Source organism: Pteropus alecto, unplaced genomic scaffold (genome assembly GCF_000325575.1).
Source record: "Pteropus alecto unplaced genomic scaffold, ASM32557v1 scaffold19, whole genome shotgun sequence".
Taxonomy (NCBI): Eukaryota; Metazoa; Chordata; class Mammalia; order Chiroptera; family Pteropodidae; genus Pteropus; species Pteropus alecto.
Window position 1 is genome coordinate 1,703,585 of NW_006442490.1, and position 15,121 is coordinate 1,718,705.

The 15,121-nt window shown below is 36.5% G+C and overlaps 1 protein-coding gene and 1 pseudogene across 1 annotated transcript; one reads left to right on the forward strand and one right to left on the reverse strand.

Moving 5' to 3' along the window:
- Positions 1 to 3,232: 3,232 nt before the first annotated feature.
- Positions 3,233 to 5,968, forward strand: USP26 (ubiquitin specific peptidase 26). The gene has a single exon (XM_025039609.1). The coding sequence runs from the start codon at positions 3,233 to 3,235 to the stop codon at positions 5,966 to 5,968; it is 2,736 nt and encodes a 911-aa protein (XP_024895377.1).
- Positions 5,969 to 11,399: 5,431 nt separating this feature from the next.
- Positions 11,400 to 11,936, reverse strand: LOC102887369 (annotated as a pseudogene).
- Positions 11,937 to 15,121: the final 3,185 nt, after the last annotated feature.

The following is a 15,121-nucleotide window of genomic DNA, read 5'->3' on the forward strand; positions in this document are numbered from 1 at the left end:
GGCAGACATAACTGATGGAACTAAAATCCAGGTAAGCTAAATATGTTTCAGCTTTTAGAAATACAGAAGAGATGAAACTTGAATAGCCACTAGATATTTGGGAGGTAAAATGCTGTGTAAAAGGAATATCCTAAATTTGTAATTTCTAATGCCTTTCATGTAGGGTTTATCTTCTATTACTTTATACTTGTGTTTAGGCGTGTTCAGGTCTGGGAGTTGGCATTAAATAAAGAATTGGACTGATGGCCAATAGACATAAGAAAAGATGCTCAAGGTCACTTATCATCAGAGAAATGAATATTAAAACCACAATGAGATATCACCTCACACCTGTCAGAATGGCTATAATCAATAAATTAAAGAAGATAGTGAAGATGTAGAGAAAAGGAAACTCTTATACACTGTTGATTGGATTGCAAATCAGTACAGTCACTATGGCAAACAGTCTGGAGGTTTCTCAAAAAAATGAAAAATGGATATTCCTTTTGATCCAGGAATTGCACTTCTGGGTATTTATCCAAAGAAAACCAAAACACTAATTTGTGAATATACACCCCTATGTTCATGGCAGCATAATTTACAATAGCCAAGATATGGAAGTAACCTAAATGCCCATCAAGAATGATTGGATAAAGAAGTTATGGTTCATATATACAATGGAATATTGCCCAGCCATTAAAACAATGAAATTATACCATTTGCAACAACATGGACGGACCTTGAGGTTATTATGTGGAGTGAAATATGTCAGACAGAGAAAGATAAATATCATATGATTTCACTTATACACAGAATCTAAGGAATGAAAAGAACGAACTAATTAAAAACAGACTCCCAAATATGGAAGACAGTCTGGTGATGGCCAGACAGGAGGGAGGTTGGATGGTTGGGAGAAAGAAGTGAAGGGTTAAAGAGGTACAAATTAGTAGTTGATAGATCGTCACAGAGATGGGGAGCATAAAATAGGGGATGCAGTTAGCAGTAATGTAATGGCTAGGTGGAGAGCCAGAGGAAAGAAAGAGTAATTATGGGGATTGTTTTATAAACTATATAAATGTCTAACCAATGCACTGTATACTTGAGACTAATAATAAATTTTTTTAAAAAGAGAATGTACTGTATACTTGAGACTAATAATAAAAATTTTTAAAAAGAGACAGGGTGGCTGAATGGATAAGAGAACAAGACCCTTACATATGCTGCCTACAAGTGGCTCACTTCACATTGAAAGATGCATACATGCTGAATTAAAGGGGCGGAAAACATTGTTTCATGAAAATGGAAACAAAAATGAAATCTGAGGTAGCAGTACTTATATCAGACAATGTAGACTTTTAATAAAAAGACTATAAGAAAATATAGAGATGGACCCAATTTTCCCATTTCTGGGTATTTATCCAAAGAAACCCAAAACACTACTTCAAAGGGGCATGTGGATCCACATATTCATTTCAGCATTATTTACTATAGCCAAGATTTGGAGGCAACCTGGGTGTTTATCAGTGGATGAATGGATAAAGAAGAGGTGGTACATATATACAATGGAACATTACTTGGCCATAAAAAAAGGAATGAAATTTTGTCATCTGCAGCAATGTGATGGACCTAGAGGGTATTATGCTGAGTGGAGTAAGTCAAGTAGAGAAAGACAAATGCCACAGGATTTCATTTATACGTGGAATCTAGAGAACAGAATAAACAAACAACAGAAACAAGCTCATAGATACAGAGAGCATTTTGATGGTTGCCGGGTGGTGGGTTGGGGATGAGTGAAGGAGGAAGGGGATTACAAGTACAAATTGGTAGTTACAAAATAGTCATGGGGATATAGAGTATAGCATGGAGAATACAGTCAGTAGTATTGCGATAACTATGTAGTGTGTCAGGTGGGTACTGGATTTATTGGGGTGACCACATCGTAAGTTATATAAATTTCTAATCACTGTGTCATACACCTGAAACTAGTATAATATTTTATGTCAACTATAATTGAAATATTTAAGTATAAAATTTTTTTAAAATAAAATTTATTTATGTTAATAATAAACCCTTGAATGCTGACTTGTTTTGCCCGTTATAATAGCCAAAAGGATACATGCCCTTGTTTTTAAAAATTTTTTAAACTGAAGAATTATTTACTCTGCATGGATTATAGTGACCTTGGACTTTTAAGCATGCCTCTATAGGAACAGTGAAGCTAACAGTGGAGCCAACAGGAAACTCTCCACTCATCATACCCTATTTTTGTACATTTTTATACTATATGTTTACTTACTCAGTAGTAAAACATAGTAAACACAATCTTGAACTGAACCTCAGTGATCATTTTAACATATTTTTCAAAATTATGATGAGTTTATTTATGGTCTTGCTCAGCATGGCTTTAAATTATTAACTACACTGCACTTATTATGAAAATTGTGATTGCTTAGAACATACGAGGTCATCTTGGCTTGTGGGAGCTAGAGATAGCCAATTCTTTGATACCTGCTTTAAGTAGTGATAGTTTAGGTCCCCACATAGGGTAGAACATGTGGACTTCCCTCAGATCCACATGAAAGAAATGAACATTAGTGGGTTTGGAAGGAGGTAGATTAACTTTTTGTGGCCTGTGTATAAAATCCTTTAGATTTCTGCACACCATGAGCTATCCATCTGCTTTTGAGTTTAGGGCCACATAGTGCCTCCCATTTTTTAATTCCTTTATTGTGGTTGCCCTTGGGGGTTAGTCTATGACCAGAAGATTAGCATATTATATGCATGCACTTGAAGCACTATTCATTATGCTCTTCACCTGTGTATTGAAAGTCTTCCAAGTATGTAATAATTTCAGTTGAAGTGGGGAAATTCATACAGAATTAATCCAGTATTACAGTGGAAAGGAGATTTAGTATATGGGAGTAGAGTTTGAGTTCTATCCAAGCATTTCTCTGATAGCTTAAGTAATTTTTTCTTGATTTCTTTCAGCAGCAACTTTGCCTTCGGAATCAAGACTCTGTCCTCATGCAAACATGGACAGTTCTTGAAGGATGTTGGCTTATCACTAAAGAGCTGAATATTCAGAACCTGAAGAGGCTCTAGTATAAAACCAACACTAGAAACAGGATCATTCTATATAGAGAACTAAAGAACCATTTCTTTGGTGTTGTCTCCAGAAGCGAACTTGAAAAACAATTCTGAACTTCGAGATTGTCAATAATTCAGGATATGTGTATTTTACTTGTAAAGAAACATGGCTGATCGAATGATACATGGTTTTATCCAAATATGGAACAAGGAGACTGGGCTGTCTTTGTCAAAAGAAGTATTAATTGAAACAGTGGAAAGAAAGAAGGAAGTTAGATTGGTAGCCTACTACCGCACTGGAGAATTTATAACTTTTCAGCTAAGTAACAATATTAAGACTGTGGTCTTTAGATCCTATGGAGAAAAACAAAATCATCTGCATTTAACTTTCCAAAATAATAGCTTCTTGTTTATTAAAAAGTTATCCTCAAGAGATGCTGTAAAGTTGAAGATGTTCCTGGACAGAGTTCATCAAAATAATCTTCAACCACTCACGAGATCTGACAGGGATGGGGATGCCTTTGCCAGCATAACAACACAGAAGGAAGTCAACAAAACATTTCACAAAGTGCATAAAAAGTCAAGTAGCAGACCTTTTGAGATAGGAGAAGGAAGTGGAACACCTGACCTTCAGAGGATGCCCTTGCATACATCAAAATCATCAACACTTACCTGCAAAGATTTATTACAAAATGAATGGAGGAAGAGAAAAGAGATACTATCATCAGATTCAGAGATGAAAGAGAAATTCCAGAAAAAGAATGAATCTGTAAGAAAAAAGACGTCTAATCCTTTGAGGTATGTAAGATATAGCGAGAGGGAAGAATTAAGGATAAAGGAATTAAAAGAGAGTATGAAATTAGAATTTGGACCTTTACTCGAGACCAATTCTATTGGAAACCCTAACCTAGATGGTACTACTCTTCTCCAAACTCTCACTCAGAAAATATATTTGGCACTTTTGTTGAAAACAATGTATAGTGAGGATGACCTAGAGTGGGACACATTGAAGATGTCCTTTGAATCTTACCCAGAGAAACTATGGCAAGGCCTCCCCAATTTGGGAAATACCTGTTATATGAATGCAGTTTTACAGTCCCTATTTTCGATTCCATCATTTGCATATGATTTACTCTATCAGGATTTCCCATGGGGTAAAATTCCCCTTGATGATCTTAACATGTGCCTGGCACAGCTGCTTATTTTGAAAGATATTTACAACATAAAAATTAAGGAGAAGTTACTTGTGAGTATTAAACAAACCATTTCAACAGCTGCAGAGATATTCTCTAGCAACATACAGAATGATGCTCATGAATTTTTAGGTCATTGTTTAGATCAGATGAAAGAGAACATGAAAAATTTAAACATAATTTGGAAGACTAAAATTGAATCTGAGAAAGATAATTCACCCCAACAGGTTTTTGCTGGCAATGCTGCCACCAAAATGCTCACTTGTCCTGTCATCGCTAATTTTGAGTTAGAGTTGCTGCACTCTATTATTTGCAAAGCCTGTGGTGAGGTTGTTCTCAAGTCGGAAGTGAGTAATTATCTCTCCACTAACTTTCCCCAAGGAAAGAAAACACTTCCTTTGTCTATTCAATCTACTGTTGATCTTTTCTTTGGAGCAGAAGAGCTTGAGTATAAATGTGGGAAATGTAACCACGAGAGTTCTGTTGCAGTGCACAAATTCAGTAGACTACCCAGGGTCCTTATTGTTCACTTGAAACGCTATTACTTTAATGAGTTTTGGTCGTTAAAGAAGGATGTCCAAGAAGTCATTGTTTCTAAATATTTAAAGTTATCTTCTCATTGCAATGAAAGTACCAAACCACCTGTTCCCTTGAGCAAGAATGCACATATTATGAATTTCCAATTCTTAAAGGTCTTTCAAAAGATATATTCTGAAATCCTCAGTTCACTGACACCTTCAAAAAAGTTGGACTCAGAATCCAAGGATTCCCTCGTTTCACACATTGGATCAGGCAAAGAGTCTGGACTACAAAAATGCCAAATGTTGGGGTCAAGCGGAGAACAAAAGCAAAAGGGCCTGAGAAAATATTCTAAACTGAATATACCAGCATACAAATTTGTAAACTCAGGATATGACACAACCATTAAAAAAGAGATATCAGCAACTGGCTTAATGAGGGATCAGGAAGACACCAACCTTTCTGTAATCCGTGAAGATGCCGGTAAACTCACTCATAGCCCAGGTACATGTCCTGCAGAAGTTCATTTTCAAGAAGTATCTGGGAATCAAAAACTAAAGAAATCTGGGAAAACCAACATATTTGTAGATATTAAGACTACTAAAGATTTTCATGAAGATAAAAAAAACAGAATTTCAGAAGAGTCCCCCAAAGTAACTGAACATGAAAGGATGAGAATCTATGAACAAGCCCTTCGGCAGGCATTGCTTCAAAGCTTTCTGAAGCCAGATGTCCAGCGGTACACAGAGAATCTCAGAAGACCTACAGAATTAAGTTACCAGGAGGCCAATGTGAATTCCCTAGGTAGACGGGGTTCTAATAAAAAACTTGGAAACAATGACTTTTTAGATAAGGAGAAGACAGAACCTGTAGCCAAGAAACCAAAAAGAAATTCCAAGATGGGAGATCATTATGCCTATCGGCTGATTGGTGTTATCAGCCATCTTGGCAATTCCCCAAATTCAGGCCATTATATCAGTGATGCCTATGACTTTGAGAGGCAAATCTGGTTCACTTACAATGATCTGCAGGTGTCAAGTATCCAAGAGGCTCCAATGCAAGAGGCTAGGCTTTCCACCGGGTACATATTCTTTTATATGCACAATGAAATCTTTGAAGAGCTGTTGGAAAGGCAAGAGAAATCCAAGCTTCATAGCACAAAGGCAGGGGAGAACTCTCGAAAGAAATAAGAGGAACAGACTCCTGGTTGCACAAATCTGTTTGACTGCCTCACTAGCTACTACTTCCTCTACGGATGGAAAACTTTGAACTCCAGCCAAAGATGAAGAGGCAATTAACACCCAGGTCAAAGTTCAAGCAGAAACACTTATGGGGAAATCTTCATTCTAACCCTGATACAGACACCTCAATCCTACAATTCTCTCTGATAAACATTCCTCTCTCCTACTAGACTAGAATTGTGCTTTCCATATTCTAATTCAGTAGATTCTAAGTGTTGTCCTTGAACCAGGAACATCAGGAGCATGAAGGAACTTATTAAAAATGCAAATCCTTGGATTCCATGATAGACCTACTTATTCAGAAACTCTGGGGGGTGGGAAGCAAATTCATGGAGATTCTGATGTTTGAGAAGGTAGGAGATGAAGATGCCAATAGTTTCTCTGCTATAGCATGTAGAATATCTTGGTGTACCTTGCTCTTGTACATTTGAATTGCTTATATTTTGTAAAGGGGTTCACTTATATTTTTTGTTTCTTGTATTCATTATGCTTTTCCTTTGTAAACTTGTCAATATCAAAACGCACACACATAAAAAATCACTTTTCTGATCATACTCAGCAAGTTGATGGAAAAATGATTATTGGAGTCCTGGCAAACAAACAAACAAAAAAAACATTTGTCAAGGTCCTGGCAATAAAAAAAAAATTGTTGCTGGGATCCTGGCAATAAATAGTAAATGAAGAGAAACTTATAAATCCTTTTGGGCATATGTAGAGGAAGCTAAACACCAGGTCAAGTCCCCAAATTATTTACTAAAGTCCTTCTTTTCTTCTATGCTAAAATAACTACATATAATCAAGCTTAAACCTTGAGGATGGAGAAGTTTATTTGCCCTCAAGAAATTGACACACTGTTCCTGTTTGTTAACATGCTCTTCTTGGAGATCTTAGTCCACTGAACAATTTTGGGCTTCTTAGAGGGGCACTTGCATTGCCTCAAAAGAACATTGATTACCAGAACTTTAATTGAAGCTTTAAACAGCTCTCTACATTCAACACTATAAGACTAATTCCATATTTATTTTGCTTCTCTGTACTTGTAGCATGGTAGCCTTATTCCTTCAGTGAGTAAGCAATACATGCTTTAAAGTAGACCTGTAGGATTTGAAAGTCTTACTTGTTATCGATTAGATACAATGTCAAAAAAATTGCACCTAAATATGATCTGCTTCTGGGTAAAAGCCTCATGGATCCTGGGATGGTCATATTCTCTTAGAGCTCCCTGTGATTCTGGAATTTAGTATTTCTGAAATTAAATACATACCATTTCTGTAACCTAGCCTTTTCCTGCCTTTGAGGCAGTGACTCTGAAATGCCTGGTACCTTTGTTATTAACAAATTACTTGTACTAAAGGCTATCTCACATCACCCCGAGGGATTGAATTTTTGGTCCTACCTTTACCAACATGGGTATCCTCCTTTGTGTACAGGGTTTGGTCTTAGTATGGCTGTATTAATCCAAGAGCTTGTTGATGCTCTTAATCCCAAAGGCCTTTAAAGAGGTTAACTGGAATTTAGTGGTGTGGGGAAATTAGAAAATGCCCTCTAAGGGAAAAAAACAGATTCCGAAATTTGAGAATTATCTTCAGAATATGTTGTATCTAGAAGGTCTGAATGGGACCTGAAGATTGCTGAGATAGCTGTGGGAGAGTTTCTTAGATGGAATTAATCATTCTCATGGAAGAAGGTGTTGCAAACTCAATAATGAGAGATTTATTCAGCCTGCTTAGTACTTCAGTAGCTGGAGTGGTTGAAGGATAAGGCTGGAGTTATATTTAGAGGAGAAGAGTGACAGTTTGCTTTCCCAATCTTGGGCTTTTGACTCCTCTAGAATAGTTAAATTTAAGCCCAGTTGCATAGGCATCAAAGCAGGAGTTTGTTAGAGTGAGGGAGAAATTATTTTGTTTTGAAAGGAGAATGAAGATGCCAATAGTTTCAAGAGATTTCAAATTTTTTCGGTGTGGAGTATAGAGTATTATACATCTTGAATATGTTGCACTTCAGTATGTAGCACTTCTAAATATAGGGCAAATCAAAAGGTGAAGAAGACAATTGAAGTATCCATGATAGGAAGGATGTATCCTGGACAGATTGGGTGGAACCCATCATTGCCTTGTGAGAAGAAATTCTGAATGCACAATGAGTAGTTATATATTATCTACCTGTTGTATTATTTCAAATAAAAGATTAAAATAATCCTTCAGTGACTCAGTGGCTGTTATTTATTATGGATTTTAATTCGTTCTCTAATTTATGGATCAGGTTTCTAGGTAATCCATGACTATAAAAACTTTCTTTGGTACTCTGTGTATTAGTTTTTTATTCCGTCTATAACAAATTATCACAAACTTAATGACTTAAAATAACAAGTTCATTATTTTACAGTTCTAGAGATCAGGAATCTAGATGGATGTCACTAGGCTAAAATCGAGATGTTGGCAGGGCTAAAATCTTTCCGGATGCTCTAAGGAGACAATCTGTTTCCTCATCTTTCCCATCTTCTAGAGGCTGCCCTCATTCCTTGGCTCATGGTTTCATTCTCCCATTTTCAAAGCCGGTAATGTCAGGTTGAGTCCTCATGCTGCTATATCGGATTCTCCCTCTTATTCCTTTCTCGTCTGCTTTTAAGAACCATAGTGAGAGTTGGTTCACCCAGATAATCCAGGATAATCTCCCTATTTTAAGATCCGCTGATTAGCAACTTAATTCCCATTTGTCTTGTACCAATATATTCACATGTTCCAAGGTCTAGGATGTGGGTGTCTTTGTGGGCCCCTTATTCTGTCTATCACACAATAGTAAAAGTTAATGGAAAACTATCACAATAATAACAAAAATAAAGCAAAATGATTCAGGACTCAGACCTTTGGGGAATAGTTTTTACTCCACCAAGTAAAAAACCCAGAACATCTGAGGTTTTATCCAAGGGTGCGAGAAATTGTAATTGGTAATTAAAGAACTACACCTTGAGACCAATTATAGAAACAAGAGCTACAGTAGCTTTGCATATTTTCTGTTTATTATATGTATGTGTCTATTGGTACATACTCACCATTCTCTTTTTCTCCATCTTTCCTATTTTTTTTTTTTTAATTTTATGCCTAGGTCGTTGGAGGTTAACTTTACAATTTAGTCTTTGTTTTTGAGTTTGACAAATTTACTGGTATTTTAGTAAAGACATTTATCTCAGTTGTTTTTCTCATCTTGACTTTAGGTTAATATTTCATTTGAGTCAAGAAAAGAATATGTAGGAGAGTGATGTTATTTTAACATAAACAGTAAAATGGACAAAAATGAAAAGTTTGCCTCCATTAAAGCAAGTCAAATTTATGTATCTCGATATAACTAAATCATGTAAGTAAGAACTATTAGTTCTATAAACATTTCCATTGTTTTACTTGGGGCTTACTATAAACTTAAATATAAGTGAACAAACGTAAGAATACATACAAGCTGCTTCTCTGAAGTTATTACCTATTACAAGAGCTGAGCAAGTAGTTAACACCATTAGGACGGTCTGAAGTTGCTTGCAAATATAACATTGTAGGAGTTTTGAAGAAAATCAATATACTGCATTTTTCTTTTATCTATGTCTGTTCTTTTAAAGATGTATTTAATTGTCATATTAAAAAAGAATTCATATACAATACAAAATTACAGAAAAAAACCAACTCTATAACACAAAGCTCTAACAAAGTAGGTGTGGACAAAGATTCCATAGAATGTTTAAAGATGAACTCTTATTTCCTTCTATTTTCAGTACCTAAAATGTGCTTTTGAGAGGCCATTGGTTAATATGTATACACTTAAACCATATTATTGTACTAAATAAGAATTATTGTAGTTAGTTAAAATCAAATTAGATTTCACAAGTTAGTAACTTAAATGTTTTGACAAAGTTACAGAAAGTATATCTTTCTCATTTTCCATCTTCATACAATGTTGCTTTTTTTGGTATTTGTTACTTTAAAAAAGTAAAAACAGCCAAATATTTAGTATTGTGTACATTTAAAAATTTTGGTGGTGGTTTGTATTTTAAAACAAACAGCTTCCTTATGACTTGCTTCAAGATCCGGGAAAAATGCTTATAGGAACAGCGCAATATCTAGTTTATGACTTGAAACAAAACAAATGCCCATTAGGAAAAAAAGCAATATTCTAATTTTATCTAATTTACTTTCAGTCAATAGTCCAGTAACATTTTCCTCCCAGTATAATACTCCCTTCTCTGTAAGGCTGTTCATGGGAGCCAGAAGTTTAGGTTAATAGGGAGTTAAGTTAGAGAGTAACTGCTTGCAGTTTAAACAGACAATAACTTTTTATTTCCCTCTTAAAGTGCTAATAGTTGTGTCTAAAAATATATGCAATTCCTAAAAAGGTACAATTTCTGATATTTTTAATTATTTGCAACCTATAGAAACTGATCACATGAAACTACAAAGTTAGCAAATGCCCTGAAATCTGTATATAAAACATAAATTACCCCAATTTCAAACTCTCATTTATTACTGTACCACTAGATCTTAAAAAAAAGTGGCTCCAAAGAAAGTCTTACATCATTCTTAAAAAAAACAAAAACAAAAACAAAAAACTGTTCCTTTTAACTTTACACCCATCCACACCTCAATTTATTATTATTATTATTTTTTTAATTCATTTATTTACTTTTTATGGTGACATTGGTTAACGAAATCCAGTAAGTTTCAGCTGTACACTTTAACAGTAGGCATATATGTTTACACTGTGTTCACCTCCCATAGTTAGATTTCTTTCTGTCACCACATATTTGACCCCCTATATCCTGTCTACCTCCCTGTCTTCCCTCTCCCTTCCCCTCTGGTAACCACTAGTCTATAGTCCATGTCTATGAGTCTCTGTTTGTTTGTCCTGTTTATTTGTTGCTTTTAGGTTTATATCCCACACGTAAGTGATATCATGTGATTTTCAACTTTTTCTGTCTGGCTTATTTCGCTTAGCATGATTATCTCGAGGTCCATCCATGTTGTCGGAAATGGCAATATTTCATCTCTTCTCATGGCTGAGTAATATTCCATTGTATATATGTACCACTGCTTCTTTAGCCAATCATTGATCATAGGATACAAATATCTTTTCAAATATGGGTTTTCAAGTCTTTGGGGTAAATACCCAGTAGAGGGATTTCTGGATCATATGGTAGATGGATTCTTAGTTTTTTGAGGAACCTCCATACTGTTTTCCCTAATGGCTATACCAATTTGCAGTCCCACCAGCAGTGTATGAGGGTTCCTTTTTCTCTGCATCCTCTCCAGCATTTGTTATTACTTGTCCTGTGGATTATAGCTGTTCTAACAGGTGTGAGATGGTATCTCATTGCCCACACCTCAATTTAAAAAGACATTTAATTGTCTTGGTCATGGCTTTTTCCAAGATGAGATTTTTATATTCCACTTCCATAGCTTCTGGTTTATCAGAAAACTCATGCTTTCTTTTTTTGAAGGATTTTGGTCTTGTTGATGTTTCTGTATCCTTTCCAATCTTCTTCATTCTCATCTTTGCTTCTGGAGGCACTTTCTCTGGTTTGTTATCTTCATTGTCATTAAAAGCTGCTGCTAACCAAAGAATTTTGAGAGCAAAAGTTGGAACAGTTTCTTTAGTCTTATTTTATCCATTTTTGATGGCTGTGGCTGAGGCTTTCTTCATCATCTGACTACCTATGGCAAATCCAGACTTGAAAATCTTTGTAGGCTTTGTTGAAAAGTCTGCAGCTTCTTTTTCAGTTGATCGCTTTTCAGAGCTGCGAAGAAAGTTCCCCTCCATTACTAGAAGAAACAGTCTTAGTTTTCACAGGTTTTTCTGTTTCTTCTTTAGGTCCTCCAGCAACTCCAGCTTGTTGTGTCTTCTCAGGCTTCTCCTTTCCAATCTTCCCATTTGCCATTTTCCCCTCCACAGCTTCCCTCTATGATTTAGTCTTTAGGTAACAGAATATTCAGTGGGTGCCTATCTGAATTTGAGGAATAATTAATAGAGCCCACTATGATGGATACAATGACTTGGGACTCTGAATCATCTCATTTGGGGAGAATGGTGAAAACATATAAAAGGATTAATGTATCTACTGGGTAGAAATACGGAATTGTATTGCCGCTATAAGAGTTCAAACGTATGTAGAGGGATGCATATGAAAGCAGAGTAAAAAAAGGGATGGATCGTGCCTCTCAGTTCCAAATTTACCCTTCAATCATACTCTGCAATAATGAACAGAATTCCTTTAGGCATTTCTCATTTACAGTAAGCACATGTTGAGCCTTCTAAGTAGAAGATGGAAAAGATAACTTGCAAGTAGAAGGAAGCGACTTTCTTGCTGTTTCCAGTTGTTGATGTGGATTAGCAATGTGAGCTGTGATAGTGAGAGTACCTGGTGGTGCACTAACTCAGCCACAGAACCACAATGTGTGGTCCCTGATGGCTTCATAGCTCCAGCCTGGCCTGGCAATGACTTTTCTGCTGCTATCCCAACCTGGACATCATGAACTCTAGGGCTGTGCCCTGACTCCCTTTGATCGTGTGCCCTTCCCAGGTTTGTATTTCACAGGCCCTTCTAATGCCCAGTCCTCCTGACATCAATTTACACATGACAGGCCTCTTGCCACACCATCACCTTCAGTGCCTCTACATGACTGTGTACCTGGCAGTTGATTATAGCCCTACTTTTGCCCTGGAGGGTTACCACTGGGACCCCACTCCCATTGCATGCCCATGCACTGGCTGAGGCTTGTTTACATCCTGACTGCACTCTACCTGCACTCTGAATGGTTGCTTACCACTTGCCTAGTGACTATAGACCATGTCTGTCTGGCTCAGGCTAACGAGCAAACTTCTCTGCTATCCAGTAGCTGCAACTACATCTTTAACAAGATCTGAACCCTAGCCCTGGAGATCAGGGCCCCTTTACAAATTTATTCTTTCTTAGATACTTTCCCTCAGTACTAGAATACAATACAGATTTTTTTTTCTTGTATCCTGTAGTTACTCTTATTATAGGTTATTATCTTTATATTAAACTTCTCTTGTTTAAATAACTATAGTTTCTGTCTCCTGATTGGACACACACTGATACAGAGGCTGAGCATGTGAGGTATTTTAGCTCACATATATTCCAATTAAATCCAAAGATTTTAATGTGAGATTCTTTTTTTTTTTTAACTTTACTTAGTGTTGCTTTTTGGTGTAAAGCAGTGCAAAAAATGCTAGATGGAGAACTATAATACTCCAGCTGCTGGTACAACCTCTGACAAAAGATAACTAAAATATCAAGGAAGTTTCTCTTATTTTCATGCTTCATCTGCTACGTGGATAACAATAAAGACCACTACGTAGTTTTAGGGAGTGATTACAGTGCAAACAAGTTCACACATGTCAATAACAGGGCCTTGGAGTAGAATATCACTCTTTAGTGTCCACATCCATCCTCTTTCAACCTGATTATACTTCTGCTCCCCATGTTGACCTTACCTGGTAAAAATATTTCAAAAAAGAAAGCTTACCAAAGAATGTTTCTATAGCCTAGCAGAATGACCTATTTCCTCCACTAAAAGTTTCAATGGCTGGCAAGCAGCAATGGGACCATGATCTTCATGTGGCCCTGATTGCCACTTCGACTCCATGGTGATGTATAAGTGGTACAAGGAGACTCACCCAGCACCAGGCCCTGGGCTTCATGGTGCTAGGAATCACCAACACATATGAATATACATATTATATTGTGATAGCCTGCTGAAATGTGAAAGGGTTAAAAGATAATTAAAACCTGAAACTGGACAAAGGAAGTCTATACCTTAGGCCTAGTTTCTGGAACCCCTAACTACATTCTGTTAATCATGAAACTTGTAACAATGAGCTCATACGCTAACTGCCAATTTTAGCCTGTGTAACCCTGCTTGCTTGCATGGCATGAAAAATAATCAATTGTATATAAGCTGAAAATTACTGTTTGGCCATCGCCCATGAGAATACTGGCTATTGCCCATGAGAACATAGGCAATCACCCATAGGAACATAACATTCTAACAACAAGCTTTCTGCTTCTGTACTCCCCGCTTGCACACCTGACCAGTGGGTTGACAGGTAGTGAATATCATTTTGGGGCTGCTCCTTTGTACAGGACAGCCGCTGGCTAATAAACAGCCTTTGAGAGCATACTTGGTTTGGTCTATTCTATACAGGCCACAACAATATATAAGCATATATTTATTTATGTATAGAGAAATTTATTTCAAGTTCATGCAAGTTGGGGAGGGGGCAAGTCTGAATTCTGTATGACAGGCCAGCCAACTGGAAACTCAGGTAGGAGTCAGTGTTGCAGTTTTGAGTCTGACATTCACAGGGAACATGGGCAAGCTCAAAACTGCTGCAGTCTTGAGGCGGAATTTCTTCTCTGGAAAACCTAATTTGCTCTTAAGGTCTTCAACTGATTGGATGAGGTCCACCCACATTATCAGGGTAATCTCTTTTACTTAAAGTCAACTGTAGATGTTAGTCATGTCTACAAAATACCTTCACAGCAACACCTAGATTATTGTTTGATTGAATAACTTAGAACTATAGCTCACCCAGATGATACATAAAACTAAACATCACATGCGTTGTGTAAGTCCACAAACTTGGCGTGCCTTAAGAAAAACATGGGCAAAAAAGCCAGTTTTGTTAAATCACATTATATTTTGTGTTATAATCCTAAATCATTTTAACATAAACAAGTAATTCTTAGGAATAAAATTTCAATTGGACAGTATTAAGGACAAAAAATACAAAACCCCACTTTCTAAGTAAATTGTTCCTTATGCTACTTAATAAACCTTTTGAACAGCTATCTAGTCATTTTCATTATTGCAAGAACTATCATTATTTTAAACCACTTTTGCAACATAAAACTTACTGCATAAAATTAGCAAGATTTTAGGAATGGAATATTTTCATCTGATACGCATGCCTAATTTCCCATCTTTAATTCTACTTCTATGAGTCATCAACTCTTGATGCCTCTGTAAGACACCTCTGCAATTCTCTCTGCAATGGCAGCACCTGTAACATTACCAACCAAGATTCTCAATGGAAACACAT